This window comes from Pollachius pollachius, assembly GCF_949987615.1.
Source record: "Pollachius pollachius genome assembly, chromosome: 1".
NCBI lineage: Eukaryota > Metazoa > Chordata > Actinopteri > Gadiformes > Gadidae > Pollachius > Pollachius pollachius.
In genome coordinates this window covers 39,668,719-39,690,332 of record NC_136934.1, presented here as the reverse complement: position 1 = coordinate 39,690,332, position 21,614 = coordinate 39,668,719, and the positions used below count along the sequence as shown (strand labels likewise).

Below are 21,614 nucleotides of genomic sequence, written 5' to 3'. Positions count from 1 at the left end.
GGTCATAAGTTATGTGCGTTGTGTGCCAAACAATCCACGCAACACACCGATACACATGCTCTACAGATGCTTCTGGTTCATGCAGAACTACTTTCTTCTGACACTTGCAACTGTAAAGTAATCTGTGGTGTCATATGCAAGGTGTATCATGTATCATGTATCACGTTTAGTCCATGTTTGAAATGCCTTCTGCGTTCATGCCATTCAAGCTGACATAATGATTGCATTCCGTTTTAACATGGCAAAGATTGTATATCAGACATGTATATATGTAACCTGACATATATACACAATGAATGATCGATACAACTTCCCTTCTGCTAATTCCTCATCATTTACATGAATTGACAACATAATACTTATTTGGCAATGTATCACTCACAGTTTATTTTTCGGTTACTGAACCATGTTACTTTCATGATCTACGTACGTATACTTTACTAATAAACCCTTTATGAGATTTTCCTTCATATAGTCCTTAACATATGCTTTTGTTTACAAAAAGTATGGGACTGTATGTCGGATGCCCCTGGCTGTCCCATACACCCAGATCTCTCTGTCTCTCTCTCTTTCTCTCTCTATCTCTCTCTTTCTCTCTCTGTCTCTCTCTTTCTCTCTCTGTCTCTCTTTCGTTCTCTATCTCTGTCTCTCTTGCTCTCTCTATTAGTCTCTCTGAGTCTCTCTTTCCCTCTCTCTGTTTCTCTCAGTTCCTCTCAGTTCTTCTCTGCATCTCTCTGTTCTTTGTTTCTCTCTCTCACTTTCCCTCTCTCTGAGTCTCTCTTTCCCTCTCTCTGTTTCTCTCAGTTCCTCTCAGTTCTTCTCTGCATCTCTCTGTTCTTTGTTTCTCTCTCTCTCTTTCTCTCCCACTGTTTCTCTCAATTCCTCTCAGTTCCTCTCTGCGTCTCTCTGTTACTCTATTTCCCTCTCTCTTTCTTTCTCTCTCTGTTTCTCTCAATTCCTCTCAGTTCATCTCTGCGTCTCTCTGTTACTCTATTTCCCTCTCTGCTTCTCTCAGTTCCTCTCAGTTCCTCTTTGCGTATCTCTGTTACTCTATTTCCCTCTCTCTTTCTTTCTCTCTCAGTTCCTCTCAGTTCCTCTCTGCGTCTCTCAGTTTCTCTATTTCTCTCTCTCTTTCTCTCTCTCTCTTTAGCTCTGATCCTCCGTCTGGACTAAACCGGTAGTCTCTCTCTCTTCTGCCCCACAGAGCTCACCCCCGGAGTGGTTCCGTACAGACCAGCCCCACCAGTACCCCCATGTCCAGCCGACGAGGTCGGCAACTACCACAACTTCCACCCCCAGCAAAGGATCGAAGTAAGTCCCCCCTTTGCTCTCCTCTCTTCGCTCCTCCCTCTTGTTCTTCTTCTTCTCTGCTGGTCTGGGCATGAGGCCATTCCGTCGGCCCGGGGCATGGCTTCTGAGTCATGTTTGTGCGTGCTTGGTGCTTGTGAGGACTCGTATCACTTCCCCGCTGAGGTGAAGTGTGTCCGACTGAACACTTTACGCGCGTGTGGCTCTCTGAGGCGTCTTGTCGTCATGGTGATGAAAGTGGACGCGGGTTCATGTGAAGCGCTGTGCTGGGAATCATCTGCCGGTGACTGTGATTAGACACAAGAGTCTCTCGAGTTGCATGGAAACAAGAGGGAGTCTGATGGAGCCTTACTGCCTTTTCCTGTATCATTTTTTTTCCTATATCCTATATATCCTATGTATTAAGCTGTGAGTTATTTATATTATTGATACTATACAGCCTCATAGTAGCTTAACTGCTTAGCTTTTTGCATTGGTCCTGATGATTTATTACTCCATACTTCTGTAGTCAATCGCACATTGTTGCAACCTTCTTCCCATGAGTATTAACTAATTAAATGTAATTGAGCCTCCATTTTGTAATTTCACCCTGCCTCTGGATTTCGCCACCCTCCTTCCCTCCCTCCCACCACCTCCCACCCACTCCTTCTCTCCCCCAGGGTGTGCAGAGGAGGAGAGTACAGAGCCTTATGAAGGTCTGTATCTCACGGCTTGTGTTTGGCTCTCTTTAGCTCCTGCTAACATACGCTCACAAGCAGGGTGCTGTTGCTTTGGGTTGTAGTGTGTGACCACTTGTCTTTGGAACAGCTTTGAACGTTTGCGTTATTGCTAAAGGAGACTGGATTGGAGTGATTACATTTAGGGCTAGCCAAGCCTAAAAGGGCTAGCTTTAGAATAATAATGACGATATAACTTGCATACTTGACTCTGTGTTTTAAACCATAATGTTGTGGGCATCCTTTGACAACATTATGTTCTTGAATGTTTTGAACAAGCGTGGTGTTCTTCATCTAAAGTGCCATAGTGGTGACAAGCTGGTGTATTTTGTATTCAGTATTATACTTCTGCTGAATGAAGGAGGGGAGGTAGAGAGGGAGGAGGAGGAGATTTGTCAAATTACATCATTCTCTTCCCGACTTCCATGCTGTCCCATGCAGCTACAAATTGATCCTCTCAATTTGCTCGGTCTGTTCTCATCTCTCTCTGTGTCTCTCTCTCTTTTTCCCTCTCTCTTTCTCTTTTTCTCTCTCTCGCCCTCTCTCTCTCCCTCTCTCTCCCTCTCTCTCTGTTTTGATCCTGCAATCCTTCTATATGCTCTATATTTTAATATATTTTAGTGTGTTTGTTCTGTCTTCCTCTATCTGAGCGGCAGTGGCGCTGTGTGAACAGTGGAGGGAGGCATTGATCCAACTATATAGTCTTTGTGTATGTGCAAGTCATGCATGTGTGTGTGTGTGTGTGTGTGTGTGTGTGTGTGTGTGTGTGTGTGTGTGTGTGTGTGTGTGTGTGTGGGTGTGTGTGTGTGTGTGTGTGTGTGTGTGTGTGTCTGTGCGTGCGTGCAACTTTGTGCTCACGTGGGTTTGTGTGTGGTTGATTTACCTGGAGCTTTTCTTGATCGACTTCAGACAATGATTGGCAGACGACCTGCCAATGACCTGCCCGGTCTGCCTGATTCGATGAATCAGCATGTGTACTGTCCTGCTTTGCGTTGGCACTGAGCCTGTACATCCGGTATCTAACCATAGCCACCTGCCCCCGTCTGCCCTGTCTGTTTGCATGTACCTCTCTGAATAAACAGGGGAAGAATCAGGGGCCGTTAACCGTTTACCCTGTGGCCCCCAGAATGGACAAGCAGGTGTGTACAAACTGCCCCGGTCTCTCCCATCTACCGAGAGCAACTCTCTACCTGCAACACACCGCACCCTGACGCTGCCACAATTCGGCCGTTTCTTTAAGATTCCTGAGATTTTATTTGTCCCATAAACATCAGTAAAGCATAGTGTTCTACAATGAGAGAGGAGGAATATGCATGAATAAACCGACATTTTTCTTTGTTGGATGTGATCTCATCTTTGTGGATATGAGTCAGGGAAATGTGTTGTGGCACCCGGTCTTAATGCTGACACACATGAATGAGTGTGTGGTCCGATGCTGGGCTTCCCGACTGATTTATTTTCCATCCGCCTGTTTTGTTGTTACTTCTGTCATGTGATTGCGGTGCTTACATTTATAGAATGTGTGCTCCAATTACTCATCACATATGTTGTGATGAGTAAGAATGGGTGTGTTTGTGTGTGTGCGCACATATGTGATGAGTAATCAAACCACACATTTGTAGCAAATGTGTGAGCTCATGCTGAATCCTCAAGGACTGCATCCATGCGCGTGTTTGTCTGTGTGCACATGTGTGTGTGTGGGTGTGTGTGTGTGTTTGTCCATGTCCACCAATTTGCTGCGTAATCAAATCACACATTCTTAGCATATGTGTGAGCCCATCTAGTTGCATGCATTTATGTCTGTGTGTTTGTGTGTTATGGGGAGGGCTGTGTGTAATGGTATTCCCTCAATGCAAACTCGTGTGGTCTGACTGAAGCGGCCTCTATCTGTTGAGCAGCCACAGACAGTGAGGAACCCATCCCAAGCCCACCTGTGAATGGGAGAAAAGGCAAGTCCTCCGCGCTGTGTGACCCCGGGGGGGCCGGTCTGGGTTCAGCTCTTATGTTCTGTCTCAACTCTCTCCACTCTCCCTCTGCATGGCGAGCTCCCTGCGGTGATCAATACTGATGTGAGTGGTTCCTCCCTCCTTCCTGAACCCACCAGGGCTCTGGTTTGATCGAACCCGTTCGAAGACCACTCTCTCTGGAGAGCAGAGAGAGCGTGTCTGAATTTTCCCTGTGTGGTCGGGGTTTGGTTTGAAGTGCTTTGAGAGTGCTTTGTGTAAGGCCTTCTGGAGGGGAAGGCTTAATGCATGCTGAATGCTGTGTCTCCCTGAACACTGCTACTCTCAGACAGAAGTCAGTTTCTTAACGTCACTGGTTCTTTTAGTGGAATTGTATGGATATTATGACAGGCCCCTCAATTTCTTTAAATTTTATCATGAATCTATGTATTGCACTTTTTGGTACCGGTTAACCGACATTACAGTAGACAGTAAACACTATACCTATAACATTTTAGCCAAATCTTTTCAAGTAGAAAAGCTATTCAACCACTGATGTAGAAATGTAGTTCAAAATGAATCAATGTTGCCCACTGTTACATATAAACTGTAAAGGGTGCTGTACTATAGGCTATGTCACAATACTAGGCTCCTATTCAGTTGAGGCTGAGAAGCATTTACCACTGTTGGCCAATAGATGGGGCAAAGATCCTAGACTTTAGTGTAGAGCTGTCCAGAGTGCTGAATTGCTTTCAGTGATGAGCAAAATCAATCCAAAATGTTGAATACAAAGTTTTGTATTCATGTGCGTGGGTTTCCTTAAGTTTGCTCATGCATGTGTGCAAACGTGTGTGCATAAATGTGTGTGTGATGTGTGTGTGTGTGTGTGTGTGTGTGTGTGTGTGTGTGTGCTTGTATGTATTTGTGTTCACATGTGTGTATTTGTATGTGCGCATGTGCGTGCGTGCTTCCGTGTCTGTGTGTGGGCGTATGTGTGTGCGTGTGCATATATGTGTGTGTGTGTTTGTGTGTGTATGTGTTTGTGGGGGGCTTGGTATAGAGGTGACATGGGAGGACCAGCAACAACGGGTCAATGATTCAGTGTCAAATGGTGGACCACCACAGCCCCCTTGCAGTGTGACAGGTGGGTTTGGGTCTGGGCATGTGCTCCTTCCAAATGGACTTTACTGTCCCTTTTCCCTCTTCGAAACATCTTCCTTCTTCTGCATTAACAGTTAATGGAAGGGTTTTATTTTGGCTTTTGTTCATTAATTTGTGTTTACTGTCATACAGCTTTAATCTTTTCAGAGTATTTCAAAGGAAAATATTAGCTGACAAGACCTGTACTGTAGAAATTCAGTTTTAAATTCAGATATTGTTCTCAATTCAGGGAGTAGAAAGGGTTTTTGACCTTGGTAGGGGGAAGTCAAACACTTTATTATGTCCCCTATTATTAACTGTCTATAGAACAAGCACAAAATGCACATTACCATGACCAGAGCATGGTATACTGCTGTGACCTTGTGTCGTGGGGTTAGGAGGTAATCACAGGTTTCTGGCCTTGAATCTTTAATGAGTACCAGCCATGCAATATACCTCTCTCTCTCTCTCTCTCTCTCTCTCTCTCTCTCTCTCTGTCTCTGTCTCTCTCTCCCTCTCCCTCTCCCTCTCCCTCTCCCTCTCTCTCTCTCTCTCTCTCTCTCTCTCTCTCTCTCTCTCTCTCTCTCTCTCTCTCTCTCTCTAAGTTTGTAGTTAACTTACAGTCTGCTTTCTATAACTTCCAAAAAGCAATGCTTAGCTCAGTATCAGCAGATATATGTAGCTTGTATACGTTTTATGTTTGTTTTTTTGGTGGGAGGTCTTTGCATCGTACTGTTGTGTGATCACACTGAATGTTTCGGTCAAATGTTGAAGAGAACATTTACTTCCTCTTCCTGCCCCAGTAGAAGGAAGGAAGAAAGCTCCCTTGCCCTCTTTACTGCCGTCTTCAGTGTAACTCGATGATGTTAGCGGCCACGTCGGAACAGGAGCCTGGCCAGGCAGATGTCTGACATTGTCTTTTATTCATGTGGCACTTCATTATTCAACCTAATAGACTGCTAATTGAGTTAAATGCTAACGCCGTGCAGTGAATGGAAATGAGGTGCGACCTAAGCTGGCTTCCTTGGCCCTCTCTCTCTCTCTCTCTCTCTCTCTCTCTCTCTCTCTCTCTCTCTCTCTCTTTCTCTCTCTCTCTCTCTCTCTCGCTCTCTCTCTCTCTATCTCTCAGCTGTGAAATTTGGTGTCCTGGAGCTAACTACTCTGGGAAGGATGCAGTGATTTTTTGCGTCATTTTCTGAGTCATGAAAGGGGAAGATAGGGGGTCAGATGGTTTGTCTTGCCTCTTGCCTCTTGTGTCGTTTTGTGTCACTGTCGCTGTTGTCGTATTTGTTTTTGCTGTTGTTGTGTTGTGTTTTATCGTGTACCCGACCCTCAGATATTGACACCGATAAGGGTTCATGCGAGTCAACTTGTGCTCTGTTTATCAGACACACAACCTTTCCGACAAAGTATTTCATCAGAGACGCATGACAGAATTGAAGCGGGAAAGTAGACAAAGATATTTTGATTGGTCGAAACAGCCACCGACATATCAACAGTTGCATTTTACGTCTATGGCTGTTCTGTGTGTAGGTGTGTGCACGCGTGAGTGCATGTGTGCACAGGTTTGTATGTATATATACATACAGTATGTGTGTGTGTGTGTATATATATATATATGTGTGTGTGTGTGTGTGCAAGCAAGTGCACCTGTGTGCAAAAAAACAAAGCAATGCAATGGCCTCCAATCTGTGGAAACGTCTGAAAAACTGGACACCTTTATGGTTCTTCGACATTATTTTATTTTAAATCTCAAAGGCTTTCTCATGTATGTTTGGTTTGGTGGGACGAGATGCCCCCCCCCCACCCCCCAGTCAACCCTATAGTGACACCCACTTCTCCTTTTCTGCACCCCGTCTTCCATCCAAGGTTCTGAGCTTTCTGTGTGCTTCGTGAGCTTCAACACTCTATCACACCTTTAACATGATTTTACCGTTGCAGATCTCTCTTTCCTTTAGTGCGCCGAACCTCCGCCTCGCCCCCCGTCTCCCCCCCTCCCTTGCCTCTGATTTCTAACAGTGTTTTCTATCAGTTTTTACCTCAGCCTCTCCACTGGCCTCACACACCCTGTACTCCCCATCCTTTCTGACACGTACTCTCTTAATGTAAACTGTGCCGGTGGTGACGTTGGCGTACGTTCTCGGTCTTCTCTATGATTTGTCTTTTGTTCTTTCCTTTCTCTGTTTGTCCCCCTGTGCTTGTTGTCTTGTGTCGTTTTGTGTCACTGTCGCTGTTGTCGTATTTGTTGTTGCTGTTGTTGTGTTGTGTTTTGTCGTGTACCCCCACCACCTCCCACCCCACCACCACCGCCACCGCCACCGCCACCCGCTCAAATCTCTCGTCACCTTTCTCACCCAACCATCCCCGATGCCCACCGACCCCGCCCTCCCCACACACACGCCCACACACACCTCTGGCCTGGCTGTGTGTGGGTCAGCCAAGGTGGCCACCTCTTCCCCCCCCCACCCCTCCTGCCCCCCTCTCCGGGCGTCCTCTCATCGCCATCTCCTCTCCTCTGTCTGTGTCTGTTCATTCTGTGACGTGATCCCCGAAGACACGGACTCACCCAGTTGGACGAACTCAGGTCTGTCTCCCACTGCTGCCTCCTCCTCCTCTTCCTCCCCTTCCTCCTCTCACTCTTTGTCTTCTTATACCTCCTCTTCCTCCTATTCCTCCTCTAACTCCTCTCACTCTTTGTCTTCTTCTACCTCCCCTTCCTCCTCTCACTCTTTATCTTATTCTACCTCCCCTTCCTCCTCTTCCGTCTCTTCCTCCTCTCACTCTTTGTCTTCTTCTTGTTCTTCTTCTTTCTCCTTCTTCTTCCTCTTCTTTCTGTTTGTTCTCTTCTTTTTCCTCTAACTCGTCTTCATTCTCTTCTCCTCTAATCTTCTTCTTTATCTTTTTCTCCGCACTCCTCTTCCTCTTCTTGTACCACTTCTTCTTCTTCTTCTTCTTCTTCTTCTTCTTCTTCTTCTTCTTCTTCTTCTTCTTCTTCTTCTTCTTCTTCTTTTTCTTCTTCTTCTTCTTCTTTTTCTTCTTCTTCTTCTTTTTCTCCTTCTTCTTTTCTTCTCCTTCATCTTCATCGTCTTCTTCTTCTTTGAGTTCTTCTTCTTCTTTGAGTTCTTCTTCTTCTTCTTCTTCTTCTTCTTCTTCTTCTTCTTCTTCTTCTTCTTCTTCCACCCTTTTTGATGTTTTTCTAAGCCTGCTTCTTGTGCTTCTCGGTCCACCTGCTTTTTCACTGAAATCGATCTTCATCATTATCTCCATAGAATGATTTTCCTGGATCTCCTCACCTTCCTGCCTTGTCTGCTCTTTGCTAGGACACAAAATCACTCCACTCACACTGTGCACCCTGGCTTCCTTCTTTAGCGCTGTGATTCTGAGCATGGATGTGATTGGATATGAGCCTGGTTGGTCTATACTTGCAGTAGCAGCCCTTGTTGCAAGACGTGCCATGTCTCCATCATTGACACATGCAAACATCTTATTTACTTCAACTGTTTGATGAAAGATGTTATTATAATTCCCAATTCAAAACCACCATGAATAATAATGAAACCATTTTATATATCAATAAATTCACTTGCATCCCAATGCATAAAAGAGTTGGATAAGACATATCAAATCCTGTCTTAAATAAATATTGAAAACATTTAATAACTTAATTAAAAAAAACTATATATCAGGTCATGTAAGCTTATGCACGGTTAAACTACAGACTTAAATTACACTTATGACTAAAATAAGTAACATAAATCTCTGGCTTTTAATTGTACTGTAAAATAAGTTATGGTAAGAATCACATTTATGATGGAGATATTTCACTTTACCTTGTATGTATGTGTGTGTTTGGGGGGAATCTGTGTGTGTGTGGGCATGTGTAGCTATGTTTGTTTGTGTGCGTGGTTGTGTGTGTGTGTGTGTGTGTGTTTGCGTGGTTGTGTGTGTGTGTGTGTATGTGTGTGTGTGTATGCATGGGTGTGTAATTCACGCTTCTATGTGCTAATTTTTTGCTACATTCATCGCCATCAGATGACATGGACGTTTTAAATGGGTCTTTCACAAATACATTTGAAAATTCTCTCCATTTTAGTTCATCATTTGACACAAAACATACTAAGATAGCCGGGTACCAGGAGTTAAGATTCACACAGAGGCACTCTTTTTCACCTTACAATAGAAATGTAAAGTAAGGTGTGTTTTTGCTGTTCAGCGCCTTTCTATTTTGGGATATAGGAAATAGTCAGAGAGGAGCATGTCGCTCTTAGCCAAGAGAATATTTTGTTTTCCTTTTCTTGTGTTTATTTTTATATATAAGCATATGAAGAGTGTGTTTTGGAGAGCTCATTGATGTATTCACATTCAGGAGATTATTCAAACTATCCTGCTGGTTGAAATATATACATCATATATATATCCTCATGTTTATTTATTCATTTATTTATTGATCTATTCATATATATATATACATGTTTTTTCTATTCTTTCTCTATTATTTATATTCTTTCACACTTCTTTTAGCCTGCCCTAATACCATGGGTGTGTTATTGATCACGGTCGATTTGTTGTCTTTGGAGTAGAATCATAATTCAGTGTGCGAGATCCTGGACCCATGAGGTCAGACTCAATGACCAGCATCTCTTTGTTTGTGTCTGTTGCGGCCAACCATTCAGCCTCGTCTCATTCAGACCTCTCCTGCTCATGGCACACCACCGTCTCCTCCACTGTGTCGCCACCAGCATCTCTCCCACGACCAAGCAGACTCGATGTGAACCCAGACTCTCTGCTCTCTCCCCGTCCCCAACCCCCTCTCAGGTGTGGACATGCAGGAGAGGACCAGGCAGATGAAGCTGAACATGAACAAGTACAAGCACGGCGCAGGCTCCGACTCCAGACTGGAGCAAGACTACAACAAGGTGAGTGGTGGCACAGTTTTGTAGCAGAACTTCTGGGGGGGGGGGAACCATCCACAGCAAGGGGCGGAGTTACGCCTTGTTACTTGGTTTGTCATAGGCATATTCTACTGAAGGAAATACATTTGCAATAGTGGATAAAACATGCAGAAGGGAATTTTTGTGTATTTCAGCAGTGATCTGGTCTTCCTGGTGTTTGTCTTCCAATTATGCGCTTAAAGATCACCCTTTCACGTCGGTTCGAAATAATTATAATTATAACATTAATACAATTATATTAAATAGTAATAAAGACATTGTTTGCCATCGAGCGAATAGATGCATATATGCAGTGAAACAGTGGAAACATATTTTATATTGACGTAGCCCACGGTCACATCTATTTTAACAGAACACACACACACACACACACACACACGCACACACACGCACACACACGCACACACACACGCACACACACACGCACGCACGCACACACACACACACACACACACGCACGCACGCACGCACGCACGCACGAACACACACGCACACACATACACATAAACCCATCTATTCAACAGAAAGATATTCTTCTATGGAATGCTTCATCTAACAGAGCCTGTTACGGTTTGGAGTCTCTCCAGACCGTAGTGTGTGTACTACTCCAATAGCAGGAGGTGCTCAGCTTGTTTACAGAGGTCCTGGCGGCCTGAGTGCTGTGTCTTGTTGTGAGTGGAGGCCAGGCCATATAAGAAGATGTGTTTGCTTCCCGCCATCCTTTTATGTCAGTGTTATGCGAACTATTGGCCTCTGGGAAGCAAGCCAAGTGTTTGTGAGAAGTCTATAAAAAGTTGTATCTTCTTTTTTTGTCTGGTATGGAGGTTTGTCTGGGTTTGGAAGCAGCGGTGGTGTTGGCGGGGGGGGGGGGGGGCGATGTCTGTGCGGCGATATTTATTCTTAGTTCATATTGTTGTTTTAAGAATAGCACACTCGCTGACGGTCCTCCGCATACCCAGAGCAGTAACTGGAACAACTCAAACTTCTCTGTCCAGCACACACAACCGTGCTCAAGGTAAACTGTGTTATAGTTTGCGTGATATATCGACATTTATAGTAGTTGACACAATTGTCTAATCTTTTAATGGCTACCCTACAGGAAGGTTTACACAAATGGTCTTAATAGAGCTGAGTTTCTGCGGGGAGGTGTATGCGGGGGGGGGGGGGGGGGGGGGGGAACTTTTGTAATATACCTTTCAAATAACTGTGCGGTTCTATAAGTCAACCTGATGAACATGATTTTGATGAGCTCAAATCTGGATGAACAGGGTGTTCTGCTTTCTTTCACCTCGTATTTGTTTTGATCAACCATGATGCTCGAGGCGGGGATATGTAAGGTGGTAATTGTCTAACACAAACTCGGCCAGCTATAGGAAACGGTAAACAAGTGCCTCTTAAGCTTTTAAATCAACACTGCATACCGGCCACTGTAGAAATACACTTAGTAAAATACCCTTCTGATTGCTTCATCCACTCAGGCAAAATATTTCTCTTTGGTAGAATACTTCCACAACAAAACAGGGAACAAGGTGTGACTCTACCCCTGACAACTTCTGGTTTCCGGCCCAGGCTCTGTGTCCCGCCCACCCAGAAGTGCTGCTATAACATAGTGGGACTTGATCACAGATTAGTTTAAAGATAACTGTCACATTCAAACGTATATTTGTGTGTGTGTGTGTGTTTTCTCACTCCAGCGATCAGGACCCCGGGGCTCGGACAACCTGTCGGCCAAATCTTCGGACAGCGATGTGAGCGACGTGTCGGGTGCGTCGAGAACCAGTAGCGTCTCTCGGTTCAGCGGCACTAGCTACATGTCTGTCCAATCAGAGAGGCCGCAGGGAAACCGCAAGATCCGGTAGGCTGATGTTCATGAACCGCATGAACCACCGATACTTATCAGACACCACTCAACAAAAAATTAAACAAATTACTTGCATGGGCTTTCATTTTCTTCATTCACTATATGTTTAAAAGCGGTGTGTTTTTGGTGTGTGCTTTTTTTGTCTTTCTACTTGTCAGTAGAAATGTAGAAACACATAGTAATGTCATTATTTGACATTATTCACATGTTCTTTGTTTTTTCTTGGTTCCTTGTTTTCTTGCTTTGATTTGCTTCGCATGGGCTTCTGTCTTCTGTCCGTCAGCGCGTTGCAATCGTCAAGGAGTCTGTCTCAGGAAGGAGAAGGGGAGGGGGAGGGGGGAGAACAGTTAGGGGAAGTGGGGGAGAACAAGGAGAAGAAGCCAGGGCAGGAACCGGGAACGGGAACAGGAACGGGAACAGGTACAGCAACAGGGGTGGGGGCTGAGAAAAGTGGAGGGGGTTGCAAAGGGGAAAAACCCAAGAACACAGCGAAGGGAGACAGGGCGAAGGAGAACAAGGAGGACTTGGCGGAGAGCCAAGAGGACTTTTACCAGAGGAGTATCTCCGAGACCGACCTCAGGTAAAGAAATGCTGGTCCAGAGTGCATTCACCCCTGGTGCTAGTAACTTCTTAACAGTACAGATCCCTCCCACACACTAACAACAGTATGACCCTCTAGCTTGTCCCTTGGTCCATGACATTTGTAACCTGGCCCTGTGTCTGGCATGGTCTGGTTACCCTCCTGGACCTGTTGTGACTTCCCTCAGTCCTCTCACCTGATCCCTGTCGTTATTCCCTAATACGAACCCATCCACTTAGCAACACTATTTACCTATTTGCAACCATGGCTACAAAACTATAAAATAGTTCAATATCAGATATCCCTTACTAATCTAGTTTAAACTAGTTATAAAGCATGTTAAGGTACAGTAAAGTTTTCGTAAGTCTGACTGGGTTATATCCCAGATTAACACGCTAAAGAATGTTTTGACGTGAAACGTCCTGTCACGTGGCATTCTTCATTTTTATACCGCTGTGAAGTGCATTATGCTAGCACTATGTTAAGGGTGGCACCATTTCACCGTGGTCGCCGGGGAACATAATTACATTCGTGAAAAGTATAGTGTAGGAAGACATTATGAAAAAGTGTGTCAAGAACAAAGCGGAGAGCAAATTGATTTAGAAGCCCATGGGTTTTCGTGGCAGGCTAAGAGATGAGCGTACCATTCTAATAAGATATGGCTGCTTTCAAATTGCATTCCCAGCTGGTTCTAAGTAGGTGCTGCCTGTATACATGAGTACTGCCGACTTTCTCACTAGACGGCTGAAAACGTCTGAGCTAATTTACCCCATGTACCAAGGGCGTTTATATCTCGGTCAGATTTAACCACTGTGGTGCAATCTGATTCAGAGAGCTTAAAACTGCTTTAACGACAAGGTGTAAGCAGGTTCAATGCAGCCAGCAGATATGTGTATCCACTTGCCTACAACAATGCATTGAATCTAGATTTAGAAATATTGAGAGGATGCATTGCTAGTGATGGCTTGCTCTGTGTTTTGTGTGGCTTTTCCATTTGCCTGTGTGTTGTTTGAGTTGCTCTGCCACAGCATACTTCGTTCTGCTTGTCGTGACATGCTTTCCTAATTTACTACCATAACAAACAATCTCTGTGTTATTCCATGCTTTTAATGTCAAGATTACACCTTCATGCTCCTTCAACTCATCCTGACAACAACCTTCAGCACAGTCCAATACAAATAGTAATGTGCCCAACGGGACATTCATTTACATTAATATCATATCATCAACAAAGTGTCCCCCTCAGAACATTAATGTTGCAATTGACACTTTTGTCACAACATTGTTGAACTGTATTCACATTCTGCACTAAAAGTGGAATTACATAACCTCTGTCCCGCTCGTAATGTTCTGCTGACGACTTCTCAATTAACCCACCCTGATATGTTCATGACAATTACAGTACAGAAATACATCTTTAATTACACCTCCTTGGAAACAAACAACATTTATGCTGCTTTTAGACTTAGAAATAGAAATTGAAATTAGAAATAGATGGCATCTCGTTAGAGGCACAGCATTTAGAAAATGACCAAGACACTGAAAAAGTTATGATTATATCCCATTAAACAAATATAAATCATGTTACATTTCTACAACTGCATACATTATGGATATCATTTTTACCCCATCTAAAATAAAAAACAATCCTTTTTGCATACAACCTAACTTTAGAGCCTGTGTCGTGTAGTCTCTCCAGTGAGGTCCACTGTAGACCTCATGCGTATGACAAACACCCCTGTATCTGGAGCAGAGACCTCATCGAGGGAAGATCTCCATGTATCCATGTCTCGGTAAAGACGTCATTGTTAAATCTCGTAGAAGATAGGCTGCTATATTTGTGGTGGTGGCTACCAAGGCAGCACATCATCTCAGTGACACATCTACCAAAGCATGATTTGATCTCTCAATGGAGGAGTGAAAGAGAGTGCAATATATAGAGTTATAAGAGTTATAAGTAGAGAATGCAGCCTGCCTTGCGATTCTTTGTCTTTGTGGGTCTTTAATTACAACTTTAATTAAATGAGGAGGATGATGGTCTCTGGTTGTCGTAACAGCAGAATCCGACTGTTAACCACAACTAAATATCAATTGTGTAGCCTGGTAGATCTGTTGTTGCTGTCGATCAGATTCCATACGCCTAACTCTACTGCTCTGTTTTCTTCTCAAGTGCTTGGCATTTGATCCAGGGCATACATTGCAGAGTGGGATTCATTTCCAGCATGCATCTTGTTCTATGTATTCAGGTCACAATATACATTTCCCGTCTTTGATTTGGCTAGGTCTGTTACGAGAGGGTGAAAGCTTGGCCTGCATTCAAGCAGTTTGTTAGCTATGAGTTTTTTATCACACGTTTGTGGTGCCTATCATGTTCACCAATGTGCCTCACGGGGTAAATTGACCATCCCTAACTCTATCCGCGTGTGTCTGCCATCTCTGGGAAAACAATCAGGCGCTTCATCAGCACTTTGAAATCCACACGCTGCTTCTAGTCTCTAACCACATCCCGGCGCCGTTGCCCTGGTAACGGCTATTTGGTGTGTATGGGGAAGTGAAGACCCTCTGTGTGCACGGCATGGGGGCTCATTAAACAGAAAGGAGTGGAGGTTTATTTATCCTCAGCCCTCCCCCCGCTGCACATGCACAAACACCACCTCCCTCCTCCGCCTCATCCCAATTGAACAGCAGCCAGTAACGCTACCTGACTGGGGGGGGTCAAAGAGATGGTGAAGCAAAGCATGCCTCCCAACTATTTAGCCTCGGCTATATACACCTCTGTTTATTATTTCCCTCACTGAGAAGGTAGTTGATGCCGTTCCTGTGTGTACTGTCTCAACGCGAGGGCGATATCTGTTGCTCTAGGAACAGATTTCCTCTGCCGTGTCGATCCCCAAGTCGCCAAAGCGATAGAACTCCTCAGTTAGCGGAAGAATAGATGAGGGATACGAGATGGAAGAAATAGTTGTCTGAAGCAACATTAAAAGTAACTCTTGCTCATCACAATGTAGATTTAATGAACCTGTTATTCAACTGCTCTCTTTTCCTCTAGCCTTGGAGCCAGACGCAGCTCATGTGTTATTGGCTCTGGCATTTGCATCCGGCCCCCCCCCGTTCAGACAGATTTCCAGCATAACTGGCCTGGGTCGGCCAGTCACAACCATTTATCTAATGTGGGGCTTGTTTGATGTGATTACTGTTCATAGGAGTGACCTATGGGAGTTGTTTATTTTCATAAACAATCGTGAAGGCTGCCACTGATATGTCTCACCTTATGTTGCTCTGATTGATTGTAGGTCTGTCAATTGCCTCAGGAGGTGTTTTGGTCTGCAGCCCATTGATAACGCGGCTTGGAAATTGAAAATTAACCGAGGGGTTCCAGACTTTGTCCGGCAATGTCCGGTTCCGGTTCCTTTATTTTGCGAGCTAAACTTGTGCTAAGAGAAATGTGTTAAGTGTAAGGGCATCAGTCTGTATGCTGGACAGTAGCGGTTTATCCATTACAATGCTGCAGCGGCCTCACATATATTTTAAAGTTTGTTTGACATCTAGATAGGTTAAGAGTACCGCTCTATTTGCATTGCTTGTTCTCAAAGGCAACAATTCTGAATGCATTATGTTGAGGGTGAGTTATTATTATGTTTTGCTCCTGGAACATCTTGGCCTAGATCATGAAAATGCTTGCTGTGCGATCTGCATGGCGGAGAACATTGTGTGCTCATGGTTGAGGTGGAAAATCGGTTGAAATCCTTAGGGAGACAGAGTTCCAGCCACTTTCTCCATCTCTCTCTCTCTCGCTCTCTCTTTCTCTCTCTCTCTCTCTCTCTCTCTCTCTCTCTCTGTCCCTCTCTGTCCCTCTCTGTCCCTCTCACCGTAGGGAGCAGCAAGATCCAAGCGTGAGGTTAGAGAAAGGAGCAGGGCAGGGAGGGTAGAAAATTAGTATTTAGCAAATTAAACCCATTTTTTTGCCAGCTTAATCACTAGAATGTTTGCAAATCAAACCGCCAAATGTTTTGATAATTAGGGCTAGGGAAGTTTCAGCTAATTATCAGCCAATAGTAGGTCTAGGTGTTGTTGGATGCGAATGAGAGCTTGATGCTTGAAGAGAAGTGGAACTGAAATGGATGCCCATGTTGGATGTTGAGGTCCAACACCGGCATCGATTTCAATTCAATTTCACCTTTTCTTCGAAAAAAAAACTCTGAGGTCACAGTTTATAACTGCAATCATCCGCATGGAATATAATGAACACCTATCAGATGTAAACCAAGTCATGTGCATGTGCTGACTCTGTGTTCCTCTTGGACATAATGAAAGGAGCCATGTTTGCCCATAATAACGTCACAACTCCGCCAGATGAAACGCAGCCCCTCTGTGGAGGCTGGCTGGTAAAAGGGCATGTTGCCTCAGATTGCTCCTCTTACTGCTGGTGCTGCGCGGAGTCAGTGGCCTGAAGTGCGCCTCAAAGAGCTCTGGACTACATTAACTGATCAAAGGCTCTAATCCTCCGATAAACAGTCGATATTAATGCCTTAAAGTAGTGGCTGATCCACACCAGCGCTCGCTAGCATGGATGACCCAACGTAAACACATGGCGCACTACCTGAGCTGATTTATGATGCGAGCATGCTGCCCGGGTATCACATCTGGGTTATTGCAGCGGGAATGCTACGAACAACAGGCAAGTGGAAAATAGTCTTTGTTCATTCAGATGGGCTTTGAATAGATGCCGTTTTAAACCCTTTAAAAGGATAATAAACAACGTGTTATCCAACTATCCAAATAAAGTTATGTCGCTTTCTTTCTAATATACGTCATAAGCCTGTTAGTGGAGGAAAATGGAGGACAACTAAGAATGTGCTTTTATTTTGTGAAGGCCTCCCCTCCATTCTTCCCATTCTCTCTTACTTAATAAGGCCTTAGGACAGACAGGAGGTTTGATGAAATCAGACTCTCTGCTGGACAGTTGAAAGGCCTCATGTGGGGAAGAAGTATAATGGTGCACTTAAGGGATAGTTTTAACAAATCCACCGGGAGGGGATAGGATGAAATACTGGTCAGCGTTCGCCTGACGTCTTCCTGCGTTTTGTGGACATAGATGGCCATGGATAGGACTCCAAACTCTTCTCAAGTTGTGGAAAATTGATTTAATCACGCAGGCTTGTTTTTAAAGCGAGAAGATTTGGAGTCTAATTAAAGTAATTGAGAGGAAGTGCATAGACCCCACCCCGTCTCCCCCTGTGGTTAATCAGCCCCTCTTAATGGCCTTAATATGACAGAGAAACAGCTCCTCTCAGACTTGTCATTAAATGGACAGCACCCTGAGGGTGTTCCCCTTAACACAAGTCTCAACCCATTACATTGGACGAGTTTGTGATCCAGGGTGTAATTTGCCTCTTAACGTTAATCTCACATGCAGACACTCTGAATGGGACCTTCATTGTGGCTGTGAGGCCGTCTCTTTGCAAGAGGCCGAAAAGAAAAAACACTTCACTTATAGACTTATCTTCCTCTTCCTCTCTTTCTCTCTGTCTATCTCTGTCTTTATCTCCCTCTTCCTCTCTTTCTCTCTTTCTCTCTCTCTCTCTCTCTCTCTCTCTCTCTCTCTCTCTCTCTCTCTCTCACTCGCTCTCTTTCTCTCTGAAAGATTGGAGCCTTAAATTGTTATTGGTACGTGTTTGGGAACCAGGTGCAGCGAAGATCCGATAAATTAAGGATTGCGATGGAAATCATGCAGAGATCTTGCGAATAGCAAACACTCAACTTCAAAATCATGTTTTTTGTGAAAAACACCAAAATATATTGTCTGAGGGGGACTCAAAGTTAAGGGAGCTACATGGCACATTCTTTAAATAATTTTATTTTTGAAACTTTCAAGTTGAGCCCAATTACCACATAACCCAAATCAACATTCCCAACTCAATATATGAATTGCATGCAGTCACCAAAACTCACGCTCAGTATGCATGTCATCCATTACTGGAGCTATATCGAAGGGCACACTTATTCCTACATGCATTCCAATGAGCACCAATTCAAATATTATTATTATTGTTATTCATGAACACCTAGACCTGAACTCTGTCCTCCTCTTCTCCCTATCACTCCCCCCATCATCTCCTCTCCTCCTCTGGTCCTATCTATGTGTCCCTTCTTCTCCCTCCTTCTTCTATTTGTGTCACCTCCCACACCCCACCACTTCCCACTCCTATTTTCATGTACCCTCCCCACCCCCAACTCCAACCTTCATCCCCAACCTACCCCCATGGTCTCCCACTCTCCTCCTTGTATGCCCTTCTCTGGATCTGGTTCTTCCTTCCTATACCCTCACCTCCTCCTCTTTCCCCACCTCCCTGTCCCTCTCCCTCGATGGCCGGTTCGGGCGGTGGCTTACAGTGACTTATCGTCCAAAATGAACGACAGGCAGACGGGCCCCGCGGGCGGTGCCAATGTCATCACCAAGAGCACCAGCGTGAGCGGCGACATGTGCAACCTGGAGAAGACGGACGGCAGCCAGTCGGACACGGCAGTGGGCACGGTAGGCACCGAGGAGAAGAAGCGGCGCTCCAGCATCGGCGCCAAAATGCAGGCCATCGTCGGCATGTCGCGCAAGAGCCGCAGCACCTCCCAGCTCAGCCAAACAGGTAAGGGGGCACTCCCCCAACCACCCCCCCAGCACACTGACCGCTCCACTGCGCCCGGTCAAGCAGCCTGGTCGAGACCCACCCCCCCCCCCCCCCCCACTGGGAGGTCCATCTGACGCAGCCTGAACTTTTGTTGCGCGGAGAGGGACCTTGTGTCTGTCTCTCTTTGTGTCTCCCAAACGCTGCTATCTCTCCCCTCTCCTTCCTATTTCCAGCTTGTAGCTCCTTCCTTCGGACTGCGGACGCCCGAATCACAGCGGGAGGCCGTGTTTTCACCGGAATCGGCCGAAAGTTTTGTCTTTATTCATAACACCTTTTTTCTCTCTAGGTCACACTAGAGAGGGATGATTTCCTACCTACCTCTCCCTCCCCTATTCCATCTCTCACTCGCCCCCTCTTTCCACCTCTGATTACACCCCTGCTCTTTTTATTTTCCCTTCATGTAATGTGGGCGGACCCCAGCTGTACGGCCGTGTGGGTGTGCATAGTGCTGAGGATGTGATTGCCACCTTTCTTTCGGTGGTGATGTGGTGTCATTTGATCTGTGGCCGTGTGAGCCCATGGCTGGCGTTTGCTGTCGGCTGGCAGAACGCCGACAGGATTGGCAGAGCAGTGTGTGTGTGTGTGTATGTGGGTCAGGTTTTGAAGGGGCCCGTTCTGCTGTTGTGACGCTACCATGACCGTGACCCGTGAAAACCAACAAACGCTACGCATAGATAAGTCAGTAGCACGTGTTCGCGTGGCAACGTGTGCGTGTGTGAGCGAGGGAGAGAGAGTATTGAAGAGAGAGAGAATATAAGAGTAAATGCGGTGTTGATGTGTGTGGTGTCCTACTTTTTAAGACCATTCCACCTTTTCCTTTCTGTTTTCTGATTGTTGATCTCGCAGAACATGGTGGCTTTCTCTTGTTTTCCCCCTTTGCTCTTTCATTTGGTTGTGTCTTTTGAATTGTGCCCTTTCATGGTCTCCAAAGCGTGTGTGTTTACCCGGGGGAAAGCTTTGTTTCGGGTTGCCACAGCATCGACGGTGTCTCTGTGTGGACCGCGGGTCATTGGAAGGAGAATGATCAGGCGCATGTACTTCTTTGCTTCCTCTTCCACAGCTCTTTTCAAACATGCAGTAACATGCAGTTTCTTCCAACGTTATTTCTACCCATTTCAACATGGTAAGATTTAATGAAGGTTGATTTGGTGGAACGATTGTGGTGAATGAGAGTGTGCGTGAGAGGCAAAACGCACAAGCTCATGTTTTATTTCTATGTTTTATGAATTATACCCTCATTGCCAGGATATCCGGCTCATCCGGCAGATGCTTTCGGCTGACATTTCACCTTCTTCAGCCCAAATGTCAGACATGTTTTACAGCTCATCCAATGGGGTGTCAGGCATTTTAGCGCAGATCCAAGACACATGATGTTGTGTAAAATCCTGTGATCTTGGAAACAGGCCCAATATAATACCTATTAAGATGATATCAGAGCAGAGCACCATGTTTTATTCTGTGCTATTTTTCTTCAACGCCTGGGAAGAAAGCGAAACAGGTTTGGGTTCAGCTCGTTGCGTTCCTCTCCCTCAGCCCCCTGTCCGTGTGTGTGTGTGTGTGTGGATCTGGAGCAGCGGCCCCAAGCGTGCCGTCCCCTCCTGCCCTACTTTAGTTGTGCTCGGCCTCTCGGGGGGGCCGCCAACCGGCCCCACATACGCTTCCAAACGGACTGATTAATTCAAAAAGGTTACTGGGGGTCCCCTCTGCCCTGCCCAGCGGGACGCCTGCAGGGTGGGGTTGCTGGGTGGGGATAGAGTGGGGGAGCAGGAAGAGGTGTTGAATTGGGGGGATGTTGGTGGGAAGGTCAGCTAAGCAGCATCTCTCCGACAAACAGAAGCAGTTTTTGGGGGGTTTGCAGGGTGATAGGGGCTGGAGTGCGTTCACCTGCGTGCCCACCCACCTCTCCTGTCTTGTCTGGTCGTGTGTGTGTGTGTGTGTGTGTGTGTGTGTGTGTGTGTGGTTTTAAGCGGAGAGCACATGATCGCTCTGGACAAAACACATTATATTTTTATCCAGAGATATAGTCAAATGAGTCACAGTAGCAATCACTTTGTTGGTTGCATGTTAAATCCAGAAGTGGCTGGCCAGTTTGCCCAGTAAGTCTCATCCATCCTCCACAGAACAACACATATTCAGTGTGACAGTGGATCATTGCACAAACCTCACTAAACTCTGCCGATCCATATTTACTGTACATTTAGTGCATTGTTAAGCATGGTTTATGTGGTAAACGTTTATAACGGCAGCAGCTTGCTTATTTGTATAACAAAACAGACAGACAAACAGAGAGACAGAGGCAGAAAGCGATGTATACATAACCAGACTGATGTTGATATATTACTGTAATTAATATCAATTAAAAATATGTATTTACTTTGTATCGTCAAACAGCATATTAGGTGTATTTTATAGTGTGCATTTGTTTATAGTG

The 21,614-nt window shown here is 45.2% G+C and overlaps 1 protein-coding gene across 4 annotated transcripts in view; it reads left to right on the top strand.

Moving 5' to 3' along the window:
• The window catches only part of rims2a (regulating synaptic membrane exocytosis 2a), a gene marked incomplete at both ends in the record, with an annotated part of 129,426 nt that overhangs the window by 95,058 nt on the left and 12,754 nt on the right, over window positions 1-21,614 (top strand). For 2 of the 4 annotated variants that reach the window (XM_079735491.1, XM_079735490.1), the window contains 5 exons: window positions 1,205-1,311; window positions 7,662-7,691; window positions 9,923-10,023; window positions 11,754-11,914; window positions 18,894-19,141. In XM_079735491.1, coding sequence (XP_079591617.1) covers window positions 1,205-1,311; window positions 7,662-7,691; window positions 9,923-10,023; window positions 11,754-11,914; window positions 18,894-19,141 — 647 coding nt within the window. The remainder of the gene's footprint in view (window positions 1-1,204; window positions 1,312-7,661; window positions 7,692-9,922; window positions 10,024-11,753; window positions 11,915-18,893; window positions 19,142-21,614) is intronic. The other 2 variants (XM_079735492.1, XM_079735493.1) reach the window with 1 other exon arrangement.